Consider the following 21,198-nt stretch of genomic DNA (forward strand, 5'->3'; position numbering starts at 1 on the left):
GGCGAAAGTTCCTTGGGACTCTACGGTACCGCACAGGCTGCGAACCACTGCATTGGACATTACCTGGGGTGCTCTCCTGTGTGGGTCCCCCTGGACATATCCTGCAAGTGCCTCACACTCCACAGGGGCAACCTCGCCCTCGGCCTGATTCCTTTTCTGTGTCCTCCAGCTCAGTGAGTGGCTCCCCCACCCCAGCGCTGGCCATGTCCCAAGCCTGGATGTCATTCTTACTTCTGTCGGCTCCCTTGTTCAGTCAGTTAGCCATCAATCCTAATGTTTCTTCCTCTTGCACTGCTTGAATCTGTCCACTTCTCTTCTGTTCCCGCTTGTGCCAGGACACTTTGTTTCTTCCCTGTCTCTTGCCTTTCTCCTCTCTGATCCTTTCTCCATCCTTTCTCTAGAGGGAACTATTGAAGCTTTATTTGGGAATTCTTTGTGAAGATATGACTCTATACTACCTCTTACCACCACCTCTGAACATATTCTCTCCTCCCCCATTCTCCCCACTCATCATCCTCTCTTACTTTGCACATGCTAGTCCCTCAACCTAGGACACTGTTCTATCACCCCTGCCTCCTCACCTTTCCCATTTAAGAAGTTGGTCTTACTCCCATGACCTATGAACCTGACTGGGTGTCCCTTCTTTGTCCTTTCAGAGTACTTTGCCTTTGTCCTGTCCACACCTGTCCCACAATATTGTTACCCATTTGCTCTTCTGTCAGCCCACAAAGACTGCCAAACCATGAGATCAAGGACCACATCTTGATCTGTCTTGATCACCATCAAATTCCCAGCAGCAAGGCTGGGGCGGAGCACATAGTAAGTGCTGCCTGGATGGAGCATGAGCAGAAGATGCCTCTGAAGGTAACACTGAAACATCAGTGTGGAGACAGCTGATGAGGGGCAGTGAGTGCAATGGGAAGAGAGCATTGTTTGGAGGAGTCAGCTATTTGCACTTGAATTCTGCCACCTCTCTTCTGCAAAGCTGCTTTCTCACCTGAAAATGAGGGTATTTGGTTCCCAAGTTCCGAATCCCATCACTATGAGAGAGATCACAGAAATGAATATTCTCCACTTATATAACATTAGTTTCTCTTCTCAACTCTGTTCTCTGAACTCTTTCATCACGACCTTCTTTCCTGAAGTCACCATTTCTCCCTTTCTTTTGCTTTTTTCTCTCTCCTCTGCTCTCCCCTTTTCATTTGACCTCTGGACCTTCCTGTCCTCAGGTGCTGCCCTCCTGATTAGCGTGTTCCTGTTTCCTCTCCAGGTTGTCTCTTTCAAGTCTTCCTCTCCTTGACCTTTGTGAGCCTATTCACCTCTTCACAGCCTTCCTCCTAGTGTTTGAAGTCATCCTCTCCTCCTTCCTGCATTCCTGCTGTCTGCAATTCTGGGCCCAGTTCCCCTGTTGCTCATTTCACTGTGTGTGTGTACAGTTCTGCAAACTCTCTAGCTGTGTGTGGTCCCTTGCCTCTCTTTGGCAGGAGATGGGGACTTCTAGGAAATTAGGCAAAGCCACAGTTCTGGGGACCATTTGATCACCTTGGGGAGAGAAATGCCCTTTATTCCTCTCTAACCTAGTAAAACCAAAAACATCATTTTAGCATTACCCTTGAGATAGGCACATTTTAGGCTACATAGTGCAGGAAATCGGTTCAATGTTGCCTTGCAGCTAGAACCAGTGTAGGGTGGACCCCTAGTGTCTAGAATGAGTTACTACACTCCCAGGGATTTGGGATCTACGGATTTGGGATCTTAAATCCTTCAAAAGTTTATCTATGGTCTAACTTAAGCAATGAGGAGAAAGTAAATGTGTGGGTATAGGTATTTGAAAATATTCTCGTTAAGGGGTTTTTCTGAGCACAGAGTTTCGAAAGGTGGCCATGAAAACATAACCAAATCCCTTGCACAATCACCCTTTCTCCACCCAGGGCTTCTCAGCCACAGCACTGCTGAGGTTGGGCTGGATAACTCCTTGTGGGAGGGGCTGTCCTGTGCAATGGCCTTTCCACACTAGATGCCAATAGCATACCCTCCCCACCCGTCATGACAATCAAAATTGTCTTCAGATATTGTCAAATGTCACCAGGAGAGGCAGACTCACCCACTATTGAGAACCGCATTCCCTGCACCCTTGTGGAATGCAAGTCATTGTGAACCCAGCATCTGACCATGACAGGTAGTGTGAACCAGAGCTACGCCCTCATCACCTTGGTGTCTTCTGACCAGCTGTTGGCGATCAGTCAGCTCTGCCCCCACTCTTGCCTCCCTCTCCTCCGTGACATTTCAGATGGCCACACTGTCCTTGGGCAGGGCAAAGAGCAGTTGTGGAATCCAACCACATGAAGGGTCGGACGACCATTATTTGACTGAGGAGTAAGATTTCTGTGTTTGTCCTGATGCTTGAGTACAGATGCTTGCTCTGAGTCATAGTTGATTGCACCGCAACATACTTAAGTTTATAGAAAAAAACGAGGGTTGTCATGTTTTTCTTTTGTGTGAGTTCATTGAGACACAATTGACATAATACGCTGTGTAAGTTTAAGGTGTAGACATAAAAACCATGGTTTCATGCCACCGAGTGGGTGGTGATGCCTGAACTGTGTGCTGTCAGGCCCGAGGGCGTGCTCCCGCCCTGCAAGGGGAGTGCTGACCCTCTCTCCCCGACCCGGGTTTCTTTTTCATGACTTTGACCATTCCTCACACCTCGTGTGGGTCCCACAGTAGAAATACAAACAGGGGCCCACATACTACCTTTAAAAGTTACATATATAACTAATAAACTTAAATTTAAAATTTTCTACCTTTCTACTTTGACAACTATGCTTTGGTAACAATCTGGAAGGCCAGGTACAAATTTAGGCATTTTGGTTCTGCACCAGAATATAGGAGTGTGCAGAGTCGGCTCTTGGTCTGCAGCGAACCTGTCCCTCCCTTTCTGTGCTTGGCCTTGACCCACTTCATGAAGGCCCCCTGGGTCTATTTTGTTTCTCTTTTAATTTCTAAATGGAAAATGATAGATATAACCTGCACAAACAAAAGCTCTTTGATGGTTCTCAATAAATTTTAAGAGTATAAAGGGGTTGAGGGACCACAAGTTTGATAACTACCATGCTAGAAACGCTGAAGGACTCCAGGCAGTTTTTCAACAGTAACCCAGGACTGGTCCAGAAGGAGAAAAATTTTCAGATAAATAGAAATCAATATTATTTACTAATTTTAATCATTGTTTTTTCTAGATGGTGATGGAAAGTGGGGATTGGCTGGTCGGTGGAGACCTTCAGGTGCTGGAGAGAATCAGGTGGAATGATGGGCTGGACCAGTACCGCCTGACCCCTCTGGAGCTTAAACAGAAATTTAAGGAAATGAAAGCTGGTATGTAGGCTGGCTCCAACGCCTTTGTTACTACTCCTTCCCACCCTCTGATTACAGAATTAAGAATGTCAGGAACAGCATGTTTATAGTATTAAAAAGACGGAAACATCTTCTATCGATATATTTGTTGATATGGAAACAGTTTATAAAGTTGAATTACAGCCATACACTGGAATACTATCCAGCAGTTAAAAATACACACCAACACAGAAGGATACCCAAAGTATATTTAGCAAATGAGAAAGCACCTTGAAGAACCTTATGTATAACGTAATTTTGGAAAACAAAATAAAATACAATAACTTTTTTTAAAAATCGCGATGCTATTTCTGTGTCTAGAAGCAGGAATGTCTCCTGCAGCACCTGCCTCTTGGGGGTGGAGCTGAATCAAGGGAAGAGGAAGATTCTCACTTCCCATATTTTGAAAAAGAGAGAGGAAAAGAGATAGGATTATGGATTTTTATATTCTGTTTTGGACTTTTTTATATTTCCCAAGTTTTCATAATGGCTATGTATTATGTTGTAAACAGAAATAAAAATTAAGGTTCTCAGGTATCCATCACTAAGTGGAGCAGGTTGTTGTTTTTTAAACTGATTTTAGAGAGAGGAAAGTCAAGAGAGAGAAAACTCAATTTGTTGTTCTTGTCTGTGCCCTGACCAGGAATCAAACCTGCAGCCTTGGCTGCATAGTGGGACAATGTCTAACCAACTGAGCCACCAGGCCAGGGCCATAAGTGAAGTAGTTTTGAAGATTTCCTTAAAGAGAAGATGAAACTTATTTTATATCTCTAGATTGTTGAGACCTTGCAGAGGCCCCAGAAAATGCCCCCCATCGTTATTCACCTCCTGGGGAAGGGGGGACTGGAGCAGGAAGCAAGAGGATGAGGCGGGTAGGCACCCACCTGAGCCTTGGTTTGCCGCAAAGGTCCTGGCAACCTTGTTTTCTTTTCCGAATCAGGCTCTCCCTCGGGAGCTTCCTGCCTCTGTGTCCTGTGTAAGCAGTCTGACATTAGCAGGTACCTTTGGAGTGACACCCCTAAAGACCCAGGTGGATTCTCCAGCTGATAATCAAAAACAACTGGATATAATGAATGCACTGAACAATACATATAGCTGTGTCTTTCCTTTCTGTTCCTGAAGACAAGTAACGCTGCATTTCTTTGACCTTGGCTTTTATGTTTCCCGTGCCCAGATGTGGTGTTTGCCTTCCAGTTGCGCAATCCTGTGCACAATGGCCACGCTCTGCTGATGCAGGACACCCGCCGCCGGCTCCTGGAGCGGGGCTACAAGAACCCAGTCCTCCTGCTCCACCCTCTGGGGGGCTGGACCAAGGATGACGACGTGCCCCTGGACTGGCGGATGAAGCAGCACGCAGCTGTGCTTGAAGAAGGGGTCCTGGATCCCAAGTCCACCATTGTTGCCATTTTCCCATCTCCCATGTTGTATGCTGGCCCCACAGAGGTGGGCAGTTCCCTGAGCTGGGTTATGGGCCTCAAAAGCACAGGCTCCAACTTTATATACAGAAGCCAATGAGTCTCTTGGCTCCTTCTTCATCATGAGCAGATTCTGAAATCTGGTCTCTCTTCTTTATCCAACTTAATTATGTTTCCACTTAGTGCTTATAAAAGTGCTAGGAACATCAAATCAAGCCTGTTATACACTGCCTTTGAGAATATAGAAGGTGGCATGTAAATGAGGTGAATAATGCAGGTTAACTGGTTTACAAGGCAAGTGGTATCTAACCTAATGTTGTGTCCAAACTTCCAGTTACTCTGATTCTCCATGATCTGTGAACTGCATTAGTAGCCCATGGAGACTGTGTCTGTAAAAGCTTAGCTATCTCCCTTTCGATCATGCAGTGAGCCTATCAAACAGAGACCTTCTTTGTCCCACCGTACCACCAGTGGAGGGGATTTGAACAAGTTTGCGGGAAGTATGATGATTAGAAAGGGTCTCAACCCTTTGGAATGCCCCAAACTGAGTTTAACAAATTAATTCTCTTCAACCAGATCAAAGCTTCAGGCCTCCTAGTCTCCTCTCCATCCTCTATATTTCTATTGGAGCTATAAAGAGGACAATTCATTTTGAAATTCCATTGCTGTGTTGAACTGGAGTCACCGCCTGCATATGAAAGGCAATTAGCTCATTCTTGGCAGTCAGATAAGAGACAGTGAAGTTTGTAATTTCCTTTAAACTGTGATTTATTTTGAATAGGGAAGTAAAACACACAGTTCTGTAAAACAGTAAGATCTGAGTGTTCCTGGTCTTGCAGGCCTGTTTGGGGAGATTAGGAAATATAACCTCAGGTTCTAAGAGGGGGTATTCTGACCTTCAAAGCCCGTTCTCCCCAGCATAACCAAGCACGTGGAGAAGAGAGCTTGGAGCCTTTAGACACCTCACTGAGTTTCTTGCAATTATTAGTTGATCCAAGTGACTGAATTACTTTTAAAAAAGAATAAAGGTGTAAACGGGGACCCCCAGAACTGGCCAGTGATGACCAGCATGTCTTTTATGTGCTGTTTTCTAGGTCCAGTGGCACTGCAGGTCCAGGATGATTGCGGGGGCCAATTTCTACATTGTGGGCCGGGACCCTGCAGGAATGCCCCACCCTGAGACCAAGAAAGACCTGTATGAACCCACTCATGGGGGCAAGGTCCTGAGCATGGCTCCTGGCCTCACCTCTGTGGAAATCATTCCATTCCGAGTGGCTGCCTACAACAAAGCCAAAAAAGCCATGGACTTCTATGACCCAGAAAGGTAGGTGTTCAAAGGAAACTTCTGTGATCTGTACACCTGGAACATCGAAGCAAAATTCTGGCCCTTTGGAGAACTCCAGTGCACCTCCACATGCTTCTAACTGGAATGGGCGTGCCTCGAAGGCCAAGACTTGGCCTTACACATTTTGTGTTCCATAAAATTGTAACACAGCCCCATAAATAGAGTAAATGGTCCATAAATATTTCTTTTTTAACATACACTTTTTGAGCATCAGGACTGCGTGCCTGGCATATTAAGTAAAAGGGTGTCCACACAGGAAGAGGTTTTAACATTACGGTGTACTCACCATGGTCAGAGCCCAGAGAAGAAGGCTGAGCAACAGGAGACACTCCCCATGAGCAGCGTGGACCCAGAGTAAACAGTGAGAGCACAGCTGCCATCATTTCCCCTTCTTCTGCAAGTTCCCTTACTGAGCTGAGGATTTAGCAATTTCCATTTTAGAAGACACAGCATTTTACAGAAGGAAAAAATGTGGCCTCAGAACCCATAACATAGTTCAGGAAGCTTTAAGGAAGACATTATTTACCTAAGAGGAGTTCTTTGTTCCCACCCTGTGACAGGCACAGCGAGTATGACTTCATCTCAGGAACCCGAATGAGGAAGCTGGCCCGGGAAGGAGAGAATCCCCCAGATGGCTTCATGGCCCCCAAAGCGTGGAAGGTCCTGACAGATTATTACAGGTCCCTGGAGAAGAACAGCTAAACAGCCCCGAGTTTCTCTCTCAAGTGCTCTTTGGTTCCCTTTTCTATTTTTGTGATCAGATGCTTCATATCCAATTGTTTCTCAATGCCTGATTTTAGAGTTTTATAATGAGGTAAAAATTGTGTCTAAACTTTAACATCAACTTCCATACACATAGAAAAAAGTGAAACTGAAGACCAAATCTTAGCAGAGGAAAGCAATATTGGTATCATTTTAGAATGAAATTAATTGTATTGTCTACTGTGTCTGAGCAGGTAGGCCCCACAGTTCTTAAAGCTCTGACCATGTGTCTTGTTTACTTGCCAAGAAGTAAAGCATATTTTCTAGCTTAAGTTTTGCCAACCTACACTCTCCCAGTGTTACACACCAGCAATTAAATAAATCAGAAGAGCAGCAGCCTCTTCTGCACAGCTGACAAAATTTCTTACCTGGAAGAGGTGTACTCATGTTAAGATTCTTCCTAATATTTCACCTCATGCTGTATACAGTCTTACTGCTTAATCTCTTATACACTGAAGGATGACCTGACTGGAGAAACCAAATGTGTGAAAATGTGAATTTAATCTCAGAGATCTATGCAACCTACTTATGGCACTGAAGTTATATTATCTAATAAGAGAAGTCTTACAGCACTTCTGTGAATAATGTAACTTCAATTAAATAGTGCCTTTTCATTAAACAGCGTAGAGTGCTTTGATGACAGATTTCCACCCAGGACTCAGTCTGGCAATATTGTGGAAAGTTAATTTTCCTCCTCTTTGCTGTGGGCATTGTGTCCTGTGGAGAGGCTGTGCCTACAGACTGCAGCAGCAGCAGCTATCACTGAAAACCATTCACACCACCAGGCTAGTGAGCTGCTAGAACTGGAAAAGACCTCAGAAAACACTGAATCCAACCCGTTCACCTGACAGGTGACCAGACTAAGATGATGTACAAGCATGTGCTTTGTGAGCTGCTGAGCACTGCAACAAAACATAAAACTGGCATTACTGGGAAATGCTGGTGGCACTGAACGGGCCATGTGACTCCAGTCTGGGACTCTGTCCACACAGAACAACGCAGGAGCCAGGTCTGACTCACCTCAGCTGCTTATCGAAGGTCCTTGAACAGAGGGCACTTACACAGCAGCCTTCTCGGATGCTGAAAGGTCCAGGGTTTTTAAATCCAGCGGATTTTATTCTAGTTGGGAAAAAAATCTTTTCAAAGACTTATTGCTGTTTTGAGACATCGAACCTCTGGTGGCTTTACCTCCTGGGAGGCAGTCTTTTGTACTTTATGCACAATTCCTGGTGCTAAGGGATACATGAAGAAGCAGTACCTTTTATACATAGGTCTCTCTGGAAGAGCCTTAAACAGGGAAAACTGTGAGTTTTAAAATATTCTGTTTTTAAAACATGCTAATCTTAGCTAATAAAAGTTCTTTTGAGAATAACATACAATGGCCACAGTGAAAGTGTAACTTTAATAATAAAGTGCCTATATTCATTTCATCAGGGGTACTCACAACTGCCTTTAACAAAATAGCATATTTATTGAAAACACAAACCAGGTAGTGCCTTAACCCATGTATTTTGTGATTTTTAAATATATTTAAAACTGTCCTCCTGCTCTAGTGCCATGTTGTACGAATGACTAGTTGTATGTATAACTGATGTTTATTCTTAGTTTAATAAATTTCTCAAAATGAAAGCTGAGCCTCTTCTGCCTGTAACAGAGTGTTGGCTGGCCACATGCCTGTTGAGGGCTTTGTGACTCCTCGTCACTGGAAACAGCAGCAGCTCTGTTCCAGACCGTAATGCCGGGGCTGTTGGACCTTATCCACGTCATTTCCAAAACTGCTCTGAGAGTGGCAGCGCTGCAGTGATATTTTCAGAGATGTCTGTGCTCCTCAGGAACCTCTCCCCAAATGTGTGGGTTCCCCGGGGACCTCTCCCCAGGATTTCATTGCATGAAGATCTGAATCGAAATTTTTTTCTTTTTTCTAATTTGCTCCCTTTTGCTCCAAGTGCCCCCACGAAGTATTACCAGCGGGGTGGGAAGCAGCTGTTTTTCTCACAGTAACTCCCACATCTTCACTGACCTCAGCAGTTGCTCCTTTTGTATGCAGAAAGGATGCCGGGTGCCACCCTTACTTTCAGTGTTCCTCAGGAAGGCCTGCGTTTTGGTTTTCTTCCTTCTTGAGTCCCCTCCTCCTTTCTGTCCTGAAGGCTTAGTGAAAATGACTGCTGCCATCCTCACTCCAAGTAAGACTGGTATGACAGCCAACTCAAAGCTACCACTTGTTGCCCCTCCCTTCTTCTCCCCAGACCGGTACCCACTGGCTGCTAGTGACAATTAGAAAGACAGAGTAGGGCAGGGAATGTGTAAGCCCATGAAGATGTGAGCGATGCTGACGGGGATGCCAAACTGTACAGGGCAGTGTGAGATCCTGGAAAGGCACATATGTAAATCCTTCAGTCAGATAATGGTGGACTTACAAATACATCAACACTGTATCAGGATGCAAAATTTCTCTCTAACCCATAGTCCCTGCAAAAAGAAACAATCTTGGTGACTTGAAAACAGCAAAGTTTGTTTTTTCCTCATCTCCCTCCTTTCTGTTATTATGTGACTTCAAGGTCAAGCATGGGTGGGTAATCAGGAAATCGGATGGTCAGTAAATCAATCAACTGTTCCCATGTCTATAACAGTGCTTTCCAACTTTTCATCTCATGCACACATACATTAATTACCAAAATTATGCAGCACACTAAAAAATACATTTTCGACAATCTGACAAAAAATATAGGTATAACTTTGGTTCATTCACACCAGATGGCTATGGTGGTGGCTGTTGTCAGTTTTTCACTTGACAAGCTAAGGGGAAAGAGGTCAGTGCCCCTGACTCAACAGTCAGGTAATGCATGTTTTAAAAATTATTGCAGCAAAATAAAATTTTTTATTTTTTCTTCCACCTAGCATTGACCATGCATTTCATTCCTTGGTCAGTATTAACTGTTATGTATTGGACCACTCATAATACATACTGACCAAATAATGAAAGTGATAGACAAGCAATTCTCCAAAGAACTACCTAATCTTTTGCCTTAATTGTATTGAAATTATTATTAAAAATAAATGGGTCAATGGCTAGAGTTTGGACATTTTAGTTTGACACAGAAAAACCAAGACAAAATAAAAATGCTTTTCCATGGGGCTAGCAAAGAACAATGGATGGAAGGAAGTCTTGAACTAAGAAACAAGCCTTCCGCAGGTGAGCCTTGGTAGTTGTTCAATGGCCTCTTCTGTAACTGAGGAAGCTTTCCCTATCTCTGCCCCGCCCCGCACCCCCCCCACCCCGCCCCACCGCAGCCCCCTTACCCTTTCCGTAGACCTCCTAATTTGGATTAACTGCAGGGAAAGCCAGTCTCAATTATAAGACATCTAAATTATAAAATGTTTTTTAGAAAAAAATAGTAGTTTTATTACCTCCAAAAATATAAGCAATTGATGGGCACAGCTCTTTCAATGTTATACTATGCATTTGTAATCACTAGCATCAATACTATACACTTTGTTCAGTAAACTTCTTAAATATAGTTGGTTTGTTTCAGAAGTTTCAACTTGCTCTAAACCTATTTTATTAAAATAACATGAAAGTTCTTATAAACTGCAAAATATTGTAAGAACTTATGAGTGAAGAAAGATCTTGATTTATACTTATGGCATAAATAGTTGAAAGGTAAAGTTCAGCTTAGCACAGGTTGAAATAATGAGACTATTTTCATGTAAACAACTCCAATATCAACCTCATATTTTAAACTAGTTAAAAGATTGGCCTCTGTAAGTGTATTCACCAAGAACCTACATTTATGGAAGGAATGAATTCCATCAACCACCTCAGAGGTATATTATATCCCCCATCCTATCCTCAAATCATAAAAATAATTATGGAACTACCAGATCTTTGGATATTCAAAGTTAATAACCAAGGAAAACTTACAGCTCCAAGAGAGCCAAGGAAATAAATGAGTTTAATAAACAGAAACCCCAGGCACATGGAATGTCTATGACTTACCTACCTAATGGCACGTTTCCTGATTTGCACCTATTAAACAAGTCCATTTACTATGGCTGATAACCATCAGTGGCTAAGAAAGCCATCCAGCTTAGAAGTCCTGAGGATCATGTCAGAATTGCCATGGGCCCCACATCTGTCTACCAAGATGGCCAGTGTGCTGTTTAGTGAAAAGCACATCTATCTCAGCACTTCCATTATCGCACAGATAAAGAAATGGAGCCCAGAATCAAAGATGACTTGTGTAAGGGCATGATAACCTACAGCCTTACCCACTTCCTAGCTTCTAAAACCTTTTCATATGACTTTTAAAACAATCCCAGAAGGTATACATTTTAATGGCTATTTACAGATAAGGGAACAGGTGTCCAACAGAAGAGATTTTGCCTAAGGCCACATTGCCATGTATAATAAAAATTCCACAGCTGGGAGTGAAACCTAGAAAGCTGAAAATGAACTTTACATGACATAAAATCCTGAACAGTTTCTTCTGCTAGAAATATAGAAGGGTACAAAAAACTTTCACTCCCATAGTAACAAGAAAAATCCAGCCCTGGCTGGCGTAGCTCAGTGGATTGAGTGCGGGCTGGGAACCAAAGTGTCCCAGGTTCGATTCCCAGCCAGGGTACATGCCTGGGTTGCAGGCCATAACCCCCAGCAACTGCACATTGATGTTTCTCTCTCTCTATCTCCCTCCCTTCCCTCTCTAAAAATAAGTAAATAAAATCTTTTAATTAAAAAAGAAAAATCCAGAAAAAATAAAAATAATACTTTCTATGAGGCTAGCAAAAAACAGTGGATATAAAGAATTTTTCACCAACTTCCTTCCAGGGAGAAATACGCCCTTCAGAGGCAAGCAGAGAACCTTGGTCCTTGTTTATATCAGGGTAGACTCCTAAGCTGGAGGCAGCCCTTGGAAGAACAGGCCTGACTAGATGGAGAAACTCTGCAGGGGTGAGAATTCAGCCAACACTCAGACAAGGGTGACTGAAAACTGGAAACATTCAAGAACAAACTGCCAGGCTAGACAGTCCCCCTTCCCTGGATTTTGCAGAGAAAATGACAGAAGAGGGGCTGGAAGTCTTGTGCATTCTTATGGTGACTGGATGCCAGAAACTTGTCAGAACAGAACAAAACATATAAACCTGCAACCCAAATTTCTCCCAGCTCAAACACTGTGAAGAACAAAAGGCAGCTGCATGGGAGGCTAAGGGTTGGATAAGACCAGTCAACTCAACCTCATTAAGGCTACAGCCCAGAGCCAGCCTGACCAGACCAGAAGGAAGGGGAATGGCCAGCCCTTCACTGTAACTGCTTATTAGAGGAAAGGAGTTACATTGCCTGGAAGTAAAACAAAAACCAGTGTTATGCTTCAGTCTCCACTGTTCTTTTTGATACCCACTACCTGGGAACATATATATTACAAGGTAAAAATTGATCACCTAGCTAAAGAGCTGGGCACACCAAATAGCACTCCACCATTATGAGCTTGTGGGATGGGATCAAACTGTCCCTGAAGCTGTCCACACAAACTGTGTGCATTGCTCATTCTTCCAGCATGGGCACTTGAGTTACAATACCATCCTTCATTTAGCATATGCTTAGGGCTCCATGTGACCAGCTGGTCATTTGTCATTTTTTGTGTCCAGCCACATTCCTCACAATATTCAAGTTTCCTTTGGATGAAAATATGGCTCCCCTTTTGCATTTAGTCTTGATGAGTCACTAAATCCAGATACTTGCTCTCAAACCTTTAAGCTAAAGGAGTTCATGGAGGGTCGTTCTCCCAAAGCTCCAGGACTGCCAGGGTGATTTCTGACCTGTATTTATACACTTACTTCCCAGATTTTCAATCTTGAATGAATAATTTAAAGATAAACAGTTGGGAGTTAATTTAATCCAGTGCAAGAATAAAAGCAAGATTCTTATGCAATTCCTCATTAAAAAAAAAAAAAAAAAAAACTTTCTGAGTTTCTAGCCTAAACCCAGTTCTTCAGCTTCCCTTTGATCTTATGAGCTCCAATATCCTTCAAATAAATTCTTTATTGCTTAGGTCAGCTGGAGGTGCCTGCTTGCAACAGAACCTCCCTGGTACTCTTTTCAACACTATGGCCCAGTAGACAACGCTCACCTCCCTCAGACATGACTGTAAAGGACTCTATTATACTGGGTGATGTAGTATCATCCTCTATTTGAGTACCTTGGCTATTCTTAGAATTTCTGGAAGCTAGAGGCACACTCATATTTCAAAGCACAAAAGCTTATATCTAAAATGTTCTCAGATTTATAACTACAAATATTAGACAATCACAAAAATATACTCCCAGTTCAGCATCTGAGTAATGAGTTTTATGAGCTGTTAAGTTATAATAGTATAAATTTTACACCAGTATTACTGAGAATATTTTGTTTTCAGTCTCATTGCTAAATGGTTTCTTTTACATTGGATCTCACTTGCATCTGGCACATACACTGTATATCTTCTCAATACAACTTCACGAACATGTTCTAGAATTTTCTCCTGTATATGTTAAGGAGAGCTTTAACTTTTGAGACAATAAGGAAACTCTACCTTTGATGACTAAATCAACAAATTTAATAATGAAGGCACTCTAAAGATTTCTGTCAGCTCTGAATGGAATGATTCAATGGCTTTATTTGAGGCTTCTAGATACTGCTGAAGTTTTAGTCATGCAGGATATATGCTCAGCATATCAGAATATTCAATATTCTGATACTGACCTTAAGAGAAGCTAAAAAGAGAATTCTAAAATATACATTATCCAATTTATTTTCTTTATCCCAAAGGAAGTTGTAACATTTGTCCACAAACAACACAAATGCAGTGAAATAAAACAAAACCAACCAAACAAAAAAACCCTTACCAATGAGGGATGCTGTTATATTTACACAGGTACACTCACAGCTTGAGACAGCCTCACCTAACACCAAACCTAGGAGTACTTATAGCTGCTAATGTTAGGCCATAATAATCCATATAGAGTATTTAGATGATCTAAACCCAGCTCTTGATAACATGGTGAATGCTGGGTCACTCTGCACATGTGTGTGTGTGTGTGGTGGGGGGAGTGGGAAGGGGGTTGAATGAGATAGAAAGAAATCATAAAGGAGACACTGAATTGATTCAAATATTGAGGTACTAAGCTCTGTTTTTAAAAGAGGTCTAGGCAAACTTTGACACATATCAGAAGTCTTCCAACAATGAGGCTTTTAAAGGACACTACACAAGTGTTCCATTGTAATCTTAAGTGTAGGCTTCAGGATCATAGAACTGATTTAAGCATGCATGGAGAACGCTCAACATGTGAGCCGGGTCACCAGATATGTACATCAGTATGTAAAAGTAATGATGTGGTAGCTAACATCTGGGCAGTTAAACTGTGCCAGGCCCTGTGCTGAGTGCTTTGTATGCCTCATTTTACTGCACAGCCCGGTAAGGTGGGTGCCACTGTCACTACAGTTTATAATGAGAAGCTGAGGCTCAAAGAAGTTAGATAACCAGTCCAAGGACACAGTTAATGGGGAGCTTGGATTCAAAGTCCAACTCCAGATCTGGTGTGCCTCACGATACCTAACAGGAAAGAACATAGACTCCACCTACATATGCCATGTGCATGCCTACATCAGAGTGAGAGATCATATAACACTAAATGTTCTTTAAAAGTATACAATAAAGTTTCCTCAGTTCCACTTCGAGCTATCTAAGGAAAACCAAAACACTAATTTGAAAAGAAATTTGCATCCCTATCTGTATTCACTGCAGCATTAGTCACAGTAAGCAAGATATAGAAGTGACCTAAGTATCCACTGACTGCTGAGTGGGATGAAGATGTGGCACACACACACACGCAACATGGAATATGGCTATTACTCAGCCATAAAAAAGAACGAAATTTTGCTGTTTACGGCAACATGGATAGGCTGCGAGGGTATTATGCTAAGTTGAAATAAGGCAAGGTAAAAACTCTACTATTTCACTTAATGTAGAACCTAAAAAACAAAATGGAAACAGATTCACTGAGATAGAAAACAAAATGATGATTGCGGGGGGCGGAGATGAAAGGGAATAAGAAGTACAAACTTCCAGTTATAAAATAAGTTACAAGGATGTGATGTACAACAGGAGGGAATACAGCCTGTAGTAGTAACTTGTACAGTGAAAGATGGTTACTAGATTTATTGTGGTGATCGATCATAAGATATATATTGAATAACTGTTGTGTATCTGAAACTCATATAATAATGCCCTCAAAAATATTTTAGTAAAAATAAATACATAAATAAGGCCTTTCGTAACACTGATCACCTAGGGAAGTGCACGTTCTCACTCAGAAACTATAAGCAAAATAATAATAATAATAATAAAGTTTCCTCAATTACTTTAAGGCATTAAGTTGCCTAGATGAATCATAATTGCTGGAATTAGTAGTGTATCTCTCTAACTTCATTTGATGATTAAAACCATGATAAATTTAATATAACTACTACTATTGGATATTCTGAATTTAAGAGAAACTAAAAAGTAGGGATATGGGAAGGAATATATCACCTCTTATTTTTTATTAATATGTCATCAGATTAAAATTAGTGATTACTGAAATTCATATTAAAACAAAAATAATGATTAAACACCAGTATGTATGTTATAAAGTGTGAAAGCTACACAGCAAGACACGAGCAGTCTGAGGGCAGGTTCTGTAAACCAAAACCGCCCCGGAATGTTTCCATAACTGACAAAGACACGGCATAAGGAGAGAAAAATCAATTAACAGGGACCTCTTTATTACACATTTATAAAATAATAGTATAATTATTAAAAATGGAGACTATATTTTTTTGGTATCTTGTGTTTTGCATTCAATTTATCACTCATCTTCACAGCTTTTCAAAACTTGATTTTTGTATCCAGAGCGTTCTCTCACAACCTCTACCCCACCCGCCATTCAAAGCACAAGTGAAGAGCGAACCATTCAATAGGGTTCTAGTGAGAGACTTACTATCAAAGACATTAATCCAATAACTCACAAATAGAGATTGAGAGTTTTCAAAGAAATACAATAAAAACAAAAATATATAAAGCATCATTTAATCTTTCTGATGATTCAGAACGTGCCTGAATATCACAGCGTGCCGTGTTCCTCCTGCTGTGTGTTTAAGGTGCCTGTGGCGGAGTTCTAATGCGCACAGCACCGGTGACTCCAGGCACAACATGAGGCTTTTTCTGTGTGTGTTTGCACTGGTTGGGGTGCAATTTATAATAGGCTAAGAAAACTTTTAAAATTTCAGTTACAAAAATGAGTATTTTTTAGCACATTTAATAAAAGCTACTTGTTTTAAATTACCATTTTATTTTTGATGACCAAATTATATTTGACCATAAATAAAGAACATACAACTTTAAAATAACATTAAAAAATCATGGTTACAACAGAACTATGTTACATTAAATGAAGAAAGGAAAAGTCACTTACATGTATTGTATGGCACTGAGGAGTTTCAAAGCCATTCTTCTGAATGACTTTCAATCCCCTTATGTCTATCAATTTGAAAATGTCTCTCAGTGTGCTCGCAGACCGGTGGAATCAGTGCTGATCATGCGACTGCCTGAAAACTATTCCACAGTATTATCCTGACCACCAAAATAACTGAGCCACATCTAAATATTCAGATGTGGTGGACTCCAACTATTCAACAGCAGAGAAACACTCAATTAAAAAAAAAGCTGAAACAAGTAACAACTGAAAGTGGCTGAATCACTGTACCTTTTAGATACAACATTCAATCTTATTTTTGCTATATAGTATTTGGTACTTTTTGATTCAGTAGTTGGGGTAAAAAAAAGTTTCTGTATTCAAACCTATCTACAGAATGTCAATATAAAATGTGTGAATATATACATTTAACACACACACACACACACTCTCACATATCTAGAAAGCAGCACTTAACCACATCCCCATTTCTCACTAATGACTCAATCTATGAACTGTTACTTTAAGACCAGCTTAGATGCTATAAGGCTGCAATGTATGGCTAAAAAGGTCAAACACAAGCACCTACACTCAGGCTGGATTAACTTGTTCCTCCTCATGATTTCTGACAAGTGGTAATACCGTTTATATAACAGCTATGTCTCAATAACTTAGAATTCAGAGTATAAAACCAGTGTCATTCCACTCCCTCACTGTTCAAAGAATACTCCCGCTTCCATTCTGTTTCCACTAATGATAACAGGGCACACCGACTGCTGACCTGTACAAATGACCTTTACTCTTAATCTAAACAAACATGTGTTAAAACATTCTGAAATGCCGCATCCTTTGATTTCTTCATCTTTTCAATTGCCCGATGCAGGTCCTGCTGTTGAACAGGTCGAATTTCATCTTCATCGTGGCTAAAATGCAAACAAAACCACCAAACATTCAAATAACTTTAGAACACACCTCCTTAAAATATCTTACCATGTATTAAAAATTAAAATATCCTTTCCATTTCAGACCCCAAAGACCACCCCAATTAAAAGCTTCTTGTGGACTCTGTCAGGAGTTACCTATGCACACCCAAGTCTTTAGGTTTTTAAAAAGCACAGACTGAGAAGAGGCAGGAAGCTGTGGTGGCTGCTGTAAACATGACAGCCGTGGTAACGAGAATCACCCACTTCCCACTGAGACTCTAAGGGCAGTGCAGAACCATGTGGTGACAATGTTACATAAAGGTGTGTCCGTTTGCCCAAGTAGAGATACTAACTCCAATCGAGTCAAAGGTTATTCCCATGAAAACTGGAATTAAAAAGTAGCTCTCCTACTTGTATATTATGTATATGTTTAGCTTTTGATGAACTGAAAATTCTTTACTATTAATAAAAACCAACTAATCTAAGTCCTCCCTCTTGCAATAATAATACTAAGAAAAACAAAACACAGTATATAATGTCTCCTTTGTAATTTATAGACACTAAGGAAAAAACACTTGGGGAAATAGTGACGATAATCCAATCTACTGGCTAGATTTTTCACAAAGAAATAAAGGGTCCAGAAGTAAGGCCACCTTGAGTGCGGTTGGTACAGTAATAACATGGGTGTAATAATTTATAGTTCTAATTTGAACATTTCACCTAAAATGTCATATGGTGTGCTCAAGTGTGATATTGTTATGTTATAGAATTACATACTTATGATTTTGTAATGAAAGATTTTATCATTAAAAAGGGGCATTATTTGTGCTGGACTGTATAAAATTTTCAGAGTTTTGATGACAGCAGAAAAACAGAACTCTCATTATTAACATAATTTTATTTAAGCATAAAAAAATTATACGTAAGTTGTTCTGCTGTTCTCCTATTAATCTTATATACAAGAATAAAGACCTTCAGCAGATAGGCTGGCTACAGAGGTAAAAGTATTCCCAACTTTTAGCGCCAGAGTAGTTGGATCAATCTGGCAATAAACTAATAAATGAGTTGCCCTCGCATGACAGGGCTCAAGGGAACATTAAGAAAAGGTCTAGAACTAGCGCATACCTAGCTACAGTTAAAAGGGTAGTTTTTATGCAAACCTTCCTATACCAAGGGAAGCGTTTTTTTCTACGGCAATACACTGTAATTAAACACAAGAATTTAACAAGTAAATCCAAGTCACTTGGAGTGAAAGCCTCAGGTGGATGAGGAAGGGAGACTGAGAAACAAAAGGGCAAGAGATGGAGAACTCATTCAACACAAGCTCCCAAAATACACTAGCTTGCCAGAGTCATAGAAATTCTTCATTAAGAAGGTTGATGCTTTGAACAGGGGTTTAGAACTGCAATGTTCGACTGACTCAGACAAGTAGCCTTTTGGAAAACTTCCTTACGGGACATGGTTCATCAGGGCTGAGTTATTACAGTTCAGTAGTATCTTTGCTGGAATAAGGCTGGTACAAAATTGGTTTCTCAAGCTCATCATACTTTGAAACTGGTTTCAAGTGAAATTTGCTGCATTGACAAACGGCTTCTTTGTTTAGTAAATACATTATTATTAACAAGTTGAAGTCTAGTCCGTATCAAGGCCCACCCACTTACATGTAACATTTCTGGAAGAAAAGGCACTCATTTCCATAAGAAATGAAACTTAGGAATTTAATATGCAAAGCAATCCAGAGGACCCTGTTTTCCCAGTAGAGATGGGCAAACCTAAGTTTCTGTCATCTTTCTGTGACTGAGTCCATAAATTTTCAGTAGAAATTTAGCTTTCATTTCTACCTCTTCATTCTAGATGCCCCTCAAGACTCCCCACAAAATCATTTTTAGAACTCACCTTTAAAAAAAGGACAATAAAGTTGAGGAGATTGTTAATTCAAACTTACCTTTTATTCCATAAGCAGGGTTGGTATTGTAAAGCAAAATAAAAGAAACTAACCTAAAAGCTCTAAAAGGATCTGATAAATATTAAGAGATCAACTCTGCATACACATACCTTTCTTCTGATGTAGAGTTAACATATTCCCTGACACAGAGGAGGGCAGCATCTCGACACATCTCTTTTAGGTCGCTTCCTGAAAATCCATCGGTTTCCTGGGCAACTTCTAGCAGGTCCACATGCCTATCCACCTTAAACAAACATGTAAAAAACACACTTAAACAACAAACATAAAATACACTGCAAAGGATATATCCAAACACTCTTCTTAGAATAAAAGAATGGTAAGCACACTGGAACACCATGGAAGAACAATCATTAAAGAGTATTTTCAGTTTATAGAAATTTTTATAACCACAGAAGCTTAAAATTTGAAATCTCATTTTTATTAATTATTATTATGACCAAAGAATGAAGTAATCTCAGTATATATATATTATGGAGTGATAGTGAAGAAATACTCAAACAACGTTGGATTCATTTCGGTAACTCTAGGAAGATCCCAAGTTAACACTTTTCTGTAAAATATTCAACACACTTGACAAATAGCCTACATCATTTGAGTCCTAAACCCATTACAAAAAACATATTCCATTGAAATACTCTAACATCCATTTTAACTGTAATGTTCTGGTATTCTACTACCTCAATATTAATTTAGCACTTACAGTCTTGCTCTTTAACCTAAGCTTATATAAATAGTCAAGCCAATTAAGTGATTATACTGGGAACATAATAGACTTGGGATAATATAATCATACCAAACTTATATGTAGATGAAGAGAAAAAAGGCAAGAAAAGAAAGTACTTATAATAATTACCATCTATTAAATTATTGTGTCATTCATTTTACATGTACTATTCTCATTTAATCCTGTCAGTTAAGTAATCCCATTTTCATTTTCAGAGAACAGTGAGGCCTGAAAAGGTTAAATAAATTGTCCACGGTCGCACCATTGCCAGATCTAGGATTTGAACACAATGTAGTAGAGGTCCAGCTACATTGCCCCCATATAGCTAACCATTTGTCCTAACATTTACTTTCCCCCACTGATTTGAAATGCCACCTTTATTAGTTACTAAATTCCCATTTGTCTTTGTGGAAGACCCACTGTCTCAGAAAGAAGAGAGACTTTACACAGGGACTAGGGACTTAGAGGTGAGAGGGCATGGGCTCTATTGTCAACTCTGCAACTGTGACCTCACATGACAATATTCTGATTCCTAAACATGGGGATTCAATAAAGAGAAATCACAGCCTTCGATAAAAAAGAACGTGAACTCAGAAAGGAGGTGTGAGAGGCAAACAGTAATGGAAAGCAAAGAAAATAGTAAACATACAGATAAATCTAAATAAGCTACAATATATGAACAGTATTAAGAATAATTTGGGGTAGAGAAACCATGTAGAACCAAAATGCTAGACAGTAAGAAAATGTAATAAACAGGGGACATGTATGTCAAGGCATTCTGAAGTCTTAAAATTATTGGAAAGAGGGCAGATCTATTATCAACTTGGACTTTAAGTATATACATCAAAACAATTAAGGGTACCACTGAATTTTAAGAGGACCAGTCAAAGAGCATGTTTCACTTCCAAACCAGGGGAGGAATAAAGAATACAGGAGCAACACCAAAGAACACAGGGCAGGGGTGCGTTATGTAGAGAGAAAGCAAAGCAAAGCAAAGCATAACACATGGAAAACACTAAAATAAAAAGGAATGAATCTAAATTCATGAGCAATCACAAATGCAAGCAGACTAAACTAGGCTGGTGAAAGACAAGATCATACTGTATAAAAACCAAAATGCAGCTCTTTGAGGTTTATAATAGCCACATCCTGTCAAAAGGTAAAAGAACAGGCTTAGTGTT

The 21,198-nt window shown here is 40.4% G+C and overlaps 2 protein-coding genes and 1 pseudogene across 3 annotated transcripts in view; 1 reads left to right on the forward strand and 2 right to left on the reverse strand.

Annotated features, from left to right (window-relative positions):
- Positions 1-8,544, forward strand: part of PAPSS2 (3'-phosphoadenosine 5'-phosphosulfate synthase 2) — a 71,925-nt gene extending 63,381 nt beyond the window's left edge. Inside the window, exons 9-12 of the mRNA XM_045854489.1 lie at positions 3,240-3,375; positions 4,568-4,836; positions 5,903-6,132; positions 6,714-8,544. Coding sequence (XP_045710445.1) covers positions 3,240-3,375; positions 4,568-4,836; positions 5,903-6,132; positions 6,714-6,855 — 777 coding nt within the window. The 3' untranslated portion in view covers positions 6,856-8,544. The remainder of the gene's footprint in view (positions 1-3,239; positions 3,376-4,567; positions 4,837-5,902; positions 6,133-6,713) is intronic.
- Positions 2,556-2,670, reverse strand: LOC123829191 (annotated as a pseudogene).
- A 7,150-nt stretch (positions 8,545-15,694) lies between the features above and the next one.
- The window catches only part of ATAD1 (ATPase family AAA domain containing 1), a 40,001-nt gene continuing 34,497 nt past the window's right edge, over positions 15,695-21,198 (reverse strand). For both annotated transcript variants that reach the window (XM_045853835.1, XM_045853836.1), the window contains exons 9-10: positions 19,383-19,516; positions 15,695-17,327 (exon numbers count right to left, since the gene is read on the reverse strand). In XM_045853835.1, the coding sequence (XP_045709791.1) occupies positions 17,207-17,327; positions 19,383-19,516 (255 nt within the window). In that variant the 3' untranslated portion in view covers positions 15,695-17,206. The remainder of the gene's footprint in view (positions 17,328-19,382; positions 19,517-21,198) is intronic.

This window comes from Phyllostomus hastatus, unplaced genomic scaffold, assembly GCF_019186645.2.
Source record: "Phyllostomus hastatus isolate PE091 unplaced genomic scaffold, TTU_PhHast_1.1 phas_scaffold_1066, whole genome shotgun sequence".
NCBI lineage: Eukaryota > Metazoa > Chordata > Mammalia > Chiroptera > Phyllostomidae > Phyllostomus > Phyllostomus hastatus.